Below are 9,464 nucleotides of genomic sequence, written 5' to 3' on the forward strand. Positions count from 1 at the left end.
ATTTGTTTTCTATTAGTTGATGGATGTTTTTTGTTTGTACTTACCATTTTCTTTGATTCTGCCAACTATTGCCATATATATGAAGCAAGTATTTTTTTTATTATTTGTAGGAGCTTCTCGGTTGATCCACTGATTTCTTGTGTAAACGCCCGGATGGTAAGGGCATATTAGTTTAAAATATTGTGTGCAAAATAAAATCTTTGTCGTGAAGCCGAAAACTACTTAGATATATCGAAGTGGTAGCAGGTGAAGATTGTTGATTTACAGTGCCAGGTAATATTTTGCAGGATTATCCGTTACCGAACCGAACTTAATTTTACTCCAACCCTTTACATTTCAATTCCCTCTCGTTCAACGAACAACGGATTTAAAGACTTCTTACTATGGAACGTCTCCGAAAGAATTCTTCGTGGAAACCGTATGTACTTAACATATTTGATTGTTTTCTTTTAGTTTTCTTTTATTTATTATTTATGTGGATTTAAAGACTGGTTCAGGTATCTTGATATACTTCCCACCACTTTTGGGAATCCGTTATGGTTTACCGATGATGAGATGCTGGAATTGAGAGAAACAATCTTGTATAGAGCAACTGAATTGCGGGTATATATAATCATATAGTTTAACATTTCTCTTGAAGATGAAATGCATGTAATTTAACTACCCATGATGATGAAAGTTAGTGTAATTGTTTTATAGAATTGAATTTTTTGGTTGTTAATTTTATTTTTAGACTTGAAGGAAGTGGCAACATGGGAAGTTCCTGTCCCAAAGGTAAGCATTAATGCATTATTATTTGTAATCAATAAGCTTAATTCTCAGTATTATTGGAAACGTTCTTTAATAAAATGTAAGTTCCACTGTCAATATGCCTTTTGTTCCTAATATTTTCTGTGTTGTTAATTAGTTCCCTTTGTTTGGGGCTCTGCTGCTATGCTTTTAATTGATCTATGAATTTCTTGTTTTTGCCTTTATGATATCCTTTGTGTATTCTATTTTTCATGCATATAGCATCGCAAGCCTATTTCAAAGTTAAATTACTATTAATAGTTTATTCCCGAGGACATTTAACTTATATGTGACTTATGCGGTTACCAACTGATCGGTATGTAATTTAGTAATCTAATTTGCAAAATCAGTGCGATTGAGTAATTCCTGTTTCCATACTTTATGCATTATTGTCCATCTTTCCCACCTTAGAGGGATTGTAATTGGAGTTCTATGTGCCAAGGTGGGTATTTGAGTTGTACTATATTTCTCGTTTAGAAGTTGTGAATTAAGCATGCTGATAAACATAATTGAATTATTTTTGATTCTTAGTTTTGACATAATTGGACTACTTAGCGTTGTACTATTCTTGTTCCTTATCACTTCATTTTAAATTTTCTTTTGTAGATATACAATGAGCAAATAACATATTTATTGGATCCAAATCAAAGAAACCTGCAGGTAGAATGGATTTTGTGCTATAATTTTGGGAAGGGTTCGGGAACAGCTGGTGCATATGATGTTCCTACTAGTTCAGTTGAAGGCAATGCTCATTCACAGCCTGTTTCAAGAGTTCTCGACTCTGAAGAAGCAACTTCAAAATTGCAGAAGAAGCTAGAGGAGTTGCATCTAAGATCTTATAATCTGTTAGTATCTTCTTGAGATAATTTGATAACATTCTTGGTTTTCTGTTTTCAAATAGCCATAGGTGATGGATATTATGTTTGTAACTTAATGTGAATATATTGTATGCAAATGGATTGTTTATATATAATATGATATATATATTTAGTATTATGAGGCATTAAATGTGATTTAGTTTGATTATTTGTCAATCTACAATATATATATATATATATATATATATATATAACAATAATTTACGAAATACAATCACGACACACGAATGTGTGTCATATTTTTTAATGGTGTGTGCTTCAATGACACGAAATGTATGTCATACATGCGTGTCATAAATTTATGACACACAAATGTGTGTCATCTTAATTTATGACGGGGGCTTCAATGACGCTCAATGAACGTCATAAATGCGCGTCACAAATGTGTGTCATAAATGCACGTCATAAATTTATGACGCACAATTGTGCGTCATCTTAAATTCATGTCGGTGGCTTCAACGACAGGCAAATGTGTGTCATCTGCACCCATAGATGACGCGCAATGCGCATCATTAAAGGGGTTTTTTCTACTAGTGTGTAATTCTATACAAATATAGAGAGAAAATAGAGTAGCTTTGATATTTTCTCGAGGATATACCTGAATGGCTAGAACATGTTCCCTTAATATGCATATATTGTGACAAGTAAGCAACTATTACTAGAGAACAAAATTTCATGTATAATAGTAAATCAAGACATATACGTCGTCGACATAATATCGTTAGTCAATTAATCGTAAAGGGACTTATCTTTGTTGATATTGTAAGATCAAAGGATAGCATCGCATATCATTGACCAAAGAGTTAAATAAAGATCAAATTAAGAAAACATCCAAAGGAATGACACTAAAGCCCATGAAAATTAAAGGTGTTATAAGAATGAAAACCCTAACTTATTGACAGGAGATCCCTAAATCTAGGTTCAAAGGGATAACCTAATTGTAAACAGTGATTAAACTGGTATAAGCTAAGCATGACTTTTATTGACCATTGTGTGCTTCGGTGAGCTGAGTAACATAAGTCACCTATGTGAGAGTGAAATGGGGTCGCTTTAAGGAGATTATAAGGCATAACTTTTTCAAACTCTTGCAGAATCAGACGATGTTCACGACTATATGGACATACCCATGAGAACTAACATACTTGTCCAAAAGATAGTTGTGTGAAGTATATCACCATTTACACAAACGATAGAACAGTTCAAGGATATCACGTCTACTGGTCAACCAATAAATATATTGTCACAAAGGAAGGTTCAAAATATGATACCTACCTATCCGATGCAACTATCATTCGTAGTGTCTATCACCACATCGAGTCAAAATATTTTGATAAAAGCATCAATTTCATTCATGTGGGGATTGTTGGAAAAGTTGTGATAAATTGGAAGTTTTTATGCATATTTTCTAAGGGTAAAGGTGGAGATTCGAATAATGAAATTACTTATTCATATTTTAGTCCATGAGATCTTTACGACGACATCTCACATGCTCAAAACGGTTGAGTGATGAATGATAAATTGATGCTCAAAGTAGGATACATATGAATTGTGTTATGTAAGGAAAATGGAAAAACCATATCCCACATTGGTGGGATAACAAGCATGAGAATGATTTATATACACCAACCCACTTGCTATTTATTGAATGACTTTGATTGAGATTTTGCCTCGCACGCAGACACAAGGGGTATAAATCTAAGCCCGGTAAACCCATTGGGGTTGGGGCGCACTCGCACGACGTGGGTGATACGAATGTTTGGATCAGTCGGGGCCATCGGGGGACTGCGGATAGTTTTACCCACTATGAATTAAATATTTTCCTTAAATGTGACATATCTTTTTGAATATTCTGAATTAAAAAGGATATTATATGTTTTCCTATAGTTCAAATATTAATATGGTATATCTTGCAGTTTATGAATATATTCTATAAAACGCGATATTAATTTATTACTACAAAATTTATTCGAATACTCATTAGTGACCTTATTTTTCAGAATATATTTTTCCAATTATTCTCCTATGAGAAATTCTATAAATATCGTGTTAACCTATTGAGTTAAACACAACTCAAAAACTCTTTTATTTCTCTCTAGTTTTTGGTGATAGTCTTAGGCAAGATATAGTTTGTGATCTCTGCAGTTGTGCTACTATACGTTGATCATCTCATTGTTGTATTTTGGGCGACAGGTGATCAAATATCCCGAGCACCAAAGAGTGCCGAAAACCTATCTTGAGGAAACTGTGTAGCTAAAGGCCTCAATTAGTTTACAGATCGTTATTATATTGATATTCAAGTTTTTGTTCTAAACTGTACTTTTTATTTATTAATAAAATTTTATTTTCCTTTTTCTTTTACCTCTTTAATTTTTATACTTGTAACAATTTTTAATAATTAAAGGGTCGTTTTGTAACCTTTAATAATTGATATATTTAATAAAATAATATAATATAATCAAGAGATCATTTGTGTATTTTACCCTAAAAAAACAAAACATTCATAATACATAGAAAAGCCACTAACTTTTCAAGTATAAGTTTAACTAATAATTATAAATTTAATTTCCAATCATAAGAGTTGTGTCATATTCGTGAATTTTAACAAATAAAAAAAGGGTAAACTATACCAGTGATAACCTAACTATAACTTTTTTTTATTTTGACCACCATTTTTAAATCTTTGTCAATCAGGCCACCCATCTATTTAAATACATTCAATCAGGCTACTTGTTGTTAACATTTAACGGAAGTGTTAATGTGACAGTTAATAAAATTTGTATAATCACACATTTAGTCGTTATTGCTTACACAATCTATCAAATTAGTCAAAATTTTAAATTAACGTAATATATTTAACCATCCAACAATATGACAACATGTGTCATAATATATTTTTTTATTTAATTTATATTTAATTTTTTCCTCCCATCATGTTGTGACATGTGGTACCACCAGATGAAAAGAAAATAAATTGAATTCAAGCACCTTTGTGGGGGAATCAAACATGAACCTCATAGAGGAGAAGGACGGCGTCAACCACTATGCCAGCACTAGTTCTTAGTTCTATATTTATTACATTCGATATGTACAGTTAGGAAGGCCAGAAATAAACGTATAAATATATTATAATAAATAATTATAAGAGAAAATAACCTCAGTGACCGAAAATGCCTTATAATATACGATTTTAACCATTTTTTTTGGATTTGCCAAAATGACCAACAAAATCGCAACGCTAACTTTAATTTTTCAACTCAGTTTCCAGATTCGCAACGTGAATATCCAGATTCGCAACGTGATTGTAAGATTCGCAATGCGATTTTGAAAAATGTGTTGCGATAGTTAAAATGTGTTGCGAGAGTTTGAAAAACGTGTTGTTGCAATAGTGAAAAAGTGTTGTGATAGTGAAAAATCCAAAATAAGTTTACATTTTAACTATTCCAAATTCACGTGGAGTTTGAAACAATAAAGAATGTGTTGCGATAGTGTAAAAGATTCCCAAGTGTTTGTAATGCTCAATCCCACATAGTATTGGAAACACTATTGGGAATGTGTATTTAAGGCTTGGATTTCCCACTTCCTTGTGGATTGGAAGAGAACAAGGGGGACTCTTGCGCACCGCCGCCGCCGTCGTCCCGTCTCAGGTCAGGTCGGGTCGGGTCAGGTCGTGGTCGTGATCGTGAGTTTAAGGTAAAAATTCACGAGCTAACCTGACCCGTATGAAATCATTAATTTACCCTTTTATATATATTCGAATCTAGTTAGTATAAATATATTATTTTTGTTTTTATTTTTTCTGGCCTTCATAATTGTATAAGTTATATATCGAATGTTGTAAAAATCAATCCAATAACTAGTGCTAGCGCAAGTGGTACCATATGTCACCACCTAATTAGAGACAAATATTTAAATTAAATTAAAAAATATTGTTATGTGTGTTTTCATATTATTAGATGGTTAAATATATTAAATTAATTTAAAATTATGTTTAATCTATAGATTATGTGCAGTAAAAGCTATACTTTGAGAGTCGTTGGTATATAGTTTACCCATAAAAAAAATGTACCCTTATTTCCCATTGCATAGCCTTTCGTCGCCTTCCTTTTACAAGATTCTCTATGACTCCTCTCTGGCTCCTACTATCTTCCTTTCTCTCGATTCGATTAGATCTCACACCCATCAAACAAAACCCCACACTGAACCAACCATGACACTTGGCTCAGGAGGATCGAGTGTCGTGGGTTAGCCATTCCTTCCCTTTCTCCATTCTCTTCATTTCATTTACTTCTCGACTCGATCTTGTGGTTTTATTTATCATTCGATTCATGGGTTTCATAGATTTCATCGTTTTATCATTTCTTTCATATGCAGTCAGTGGCTTGGTTAGTTTATATGGATTAAGATAAGAAATTGAAGGGGCCTCTCTGTTTTTCTGTTGTTCTATGGGGTTCTTATTTATTTGAAGTTTTGGGTAGCTTTGAATTTCTGTATTTGTTTCTGTTTTGGTTCCATTTCTGTTTTATTCGATGTAAAATATGTTTTTTTTTAATGGCCTGAGTGTCTATTTAGCAATTTATAGTATGTATCTTATGTTGTTTTAATCTTATGCTGAATATTTTATCAAGAATTTTGTTAAATTACATATATAGAGAAACTTTACAGCAACAAATATGATGCCTTAATTCTTTTTGTTCGTAAAAATTTGAATAAGAACACGATGAAAATCCACATGTTGTGTATTTGTCATTATTTGTTTTAAAAGTACGTGCTATAATAATGTTCTTTTGGTGTGTAAAAATTGTTGCTATGTTAGGCTTGTAAGAGTTGAAATTCATACATTCTTTGAACAGTTACCATATTGGAGGGCTAACATAGATCATTATTAGAGACAAGTTATTATCGTCATTATGGATGTCAACAATTTTGCCCTTCTATACTACCTGGATTGTCCAACTTTGGGAGGTTCACATCTTAAACCAGAGGAGATTATAATAATTAGATACTTGGGATGTTTTCTGAATATCCATTAATGGCATTGAAACAATTAAGAAGTGGCATGATAATTTAAGTCAAGAAGGTGAAACACAAAAATAATGTCCTGTAATAATCTGATATGAAAGAAGATTTGGAAGCTGACTCATCCTTGATCACTGAATCCAGCTGAAACAAATAGTGAATATATGGAAAGTCTAATCTGATCAAACTCGGGCAATGAGATTGTTAGTCATTTTAACATGATTGACATGGAAAGATGAGAGGCATATTCTCTTTCCAACCTACTTTTGGATTGGTGTTTTTTGGTACAAGATGCAATGCTCTGATTTGTTAAGTTGTTAGCTTTACATATCATGAGTATTATAAATTCTTTGTGCAATGCCTCGAAATTTCAGATTGCTGGAGGAGCTTGAGCGTGGAGAAAAAGGTATTGGAGATGGTACTGTCAGCTATGGAATGGATGATGGAGATGACATTTACATGCTCTCATGGACTGGCTCGATTATTGGTCCTCATAATGTAATTGCTTATTTTACATCGAAAAATCATATGATGTTGTTCCTTTGAAACTTTGTGTTTTTGTGGTCAGCCATATACGAAAATCCTGACACATCGGGCTGATATGCCATTACTCTAGTATCTTATTGTTGTACATGGTCTTTTTCACAAATAGTTAGAATCCTGGTATAGTGGCACTTGTCTTTGGTATTATCCTACTCATGAGCAGCAGCTGTGTTAGTGCATTTTGAAACTGGTCATTTTGCACATGGATTTCTATTTCATTCTTTGTGAGTATTTTTTTCCTGTTGTCAGACTGTACATGAATGTCAAATCTATCAGCTGAAGTTGTTCTGTGATAAAGATTATCCTGAGAAGCCTCCAAGTGTTCGTTTTCATTCAAGGATAAACATGACTTGTGTTAACCATGAAACTGGAGTGGTATATTAATAATGTTTTTCATCTGTTTCTACTTGTTGATCCCATGCTGCCATTATTTATTGGTTCTTTTAACAATTCGTTGGTTTGAGAATGGAGCAATCTGGTTTGTTTCAATTTGTAATCTGCCAAATCCTCGGCCCCCCACCCATCTCCTGCTTTCTTTTCTGTAGAGATGAAACTTGAATGCTCATTCTTCTGAAAGTATGCTTACTGAAACTAAATGAAAATAATTTGATGGCATCTGATGACAACGGGTGGAACCAAAGAAGTTTGGACTTCTTGCAAATTGGCAGAGGGAGTATACCATGGAGGATTTACTGACACAGCTGAAAAAGGAGATGGCAGGCCCACATAACCGAAAGCTGGTCCAACCTCCCGAGAGTACCTACTTCTAGCTCTCAAGATTTTAGTTGTCCTGGATCTAATTGCATTTCCGGTACGCAATATATAGTTTGCAATGCTTGTTGATCTTAAAGAAAATATTGGGGAATGCCCCAAGAAGCATCTCCAATTACCTTTCCTTGGCTTCATTTTCATTATCTTTTCTTATCTAACTCTGTTGAAGGGATGTTGTTTGATTAATGGGACTTTATCTGTGTCGAATATAAGAAAATATCCTTTTGATTATCGTTTTAGTTACAGCCTCGTTTTTCCCCGTTGATGTAGTAGCATTTCAGAATTTTCTTGTTCTTTGATCTCTTTGTTCCTCTATGTACCCAAAAAAAAAAATGGAAAGGAGAAACACAGGAATTTGTGTTTATTTCCCCGTTACGATGATCAAAGAAGTGTGAATTGAGGGCAAAATTTGTAAGTTTTCTTTTGGAGACAGTGTAATCAAAGATTTTAGGGTATAAACTTTGAAGTATTTGTAAGATTGTATATTTTTAAGATTAGCAGATCTTGTGGATTTGAGAAATCTTTTGTATGGATTTTAAGGTACTTGATGTAGATTTGGTTTAAAAGTTGAACTATCCTAAATTATTGCGCAATTTTTCAATCTTTCGATTGCTTCTACACTATCATTTTTGATGTCAATTCACCCCTCTCGACATATTTCAATTGACTAGAAGAACTGAAATTTATTTTCTTGAGCAGAATATTGTCAAATTTAACTACTTATAAGTACATTTGTTTTTGAAATTTACATGATACATATATGAGATCAGACTTTAATATACGATCTTCTTATGTTTGGCTGAGGCTCTAATCGGTGGACTTTCTCATGACAAAACAAATTCTCGAGTGTTTCTCGGACAAACGAACTAATGTTCCACGACCTGCAATATCTTTGCCATATTCTCCACATTATCGGGCAGTTGTGAAAGAGGTGGACAACGATTCCACCTCTTCTCGGCAACAAACACAAAGGTCCCTTGATGAACCACCTTCCACACAAACGCCTCAACTTTTGGCGGGGCTAATTTGGCCCGAACACTTTTCCAACAAATAGCACCTTCAGCCCCATCGCAAACAGCTTTGGCAATGAAACTCTTCGGAGAGTCGACCCCAGAAGTTGCCCCAATCCAATTTAGACGATCAGCAACCGACAACCGTAGTATCCCTCCTTGGACTATTAATCACTCTCATAAATTCATCACAAATTGTGATTTCCCATTCAAATAGGACCCTACGATTCTGAATGTTCCAAACCCAATTACCATTTGACATGAAACCTACTTTGCCATCCTTTTTATAGCCACACTAAAAATTCTCGGAAACTCCCCCTTAACGAAGGGACCTCCGTCCAATAATCATTCTAAAAGTTAGTACCTTTACCATCTCCAACAATTCATCTCATGTTGCTAATGTAAGGGTCCTCATGCTTTTTTAACGACGATGAGATATTTCTCCAAATCCACTAAG

The 9,464-nt window shown here is 33.7% G+C and overlaps 1 protein-coding gene across 1 annotated transcript; it reads left to right on the forward strand.

Annotated features, from left to right (window-relative positions):
- Positions 1-7,019: 7,019 nt before the first annotated feature.
- On the forward strand, positions 7,020-8,195 carry LOC120126082 (ubiquitin-conjugating enzyme E2 variant 1C-like). The gene is made up of 3 exons (XM_039144381.1): positions 7,020-7,181; positions 7,476-7,601; positions 7,856-8,195. The coding sequence occupies exons 1-3, from the start codon at positions 7,041-7,043 to the stop codon at positions 7,994-7,996; spliced, it is 408 nt and encodes a 135-aa protein (XP_039000312.1). The 5' UTR covers positions 7,020-7,040; the 3' UTR covers positions 7,997-8,195.
- Positions 8,196-9,464: the final 1,269 nt, after the last annotated feature.

This window comes from Hibiscus syriacus, unplaced genomic scaffold, assembly GCF_006381635.1.
Source record: "Hibiscus syriacus cultivar Baekdansim isolate YM2019G1 unplaced genomic scaffold, ASM638163v2 tig00110450_pilon, whole genome shotgun sequence".
Classification (NCBI taxonomy): domain Eukaryota; kingdom Viridiplantae; phylum Streptophyta; class Magnoliopsida; order Malvales; family Malvaceae; genus Hibiscus; species Hibiscus syriacus.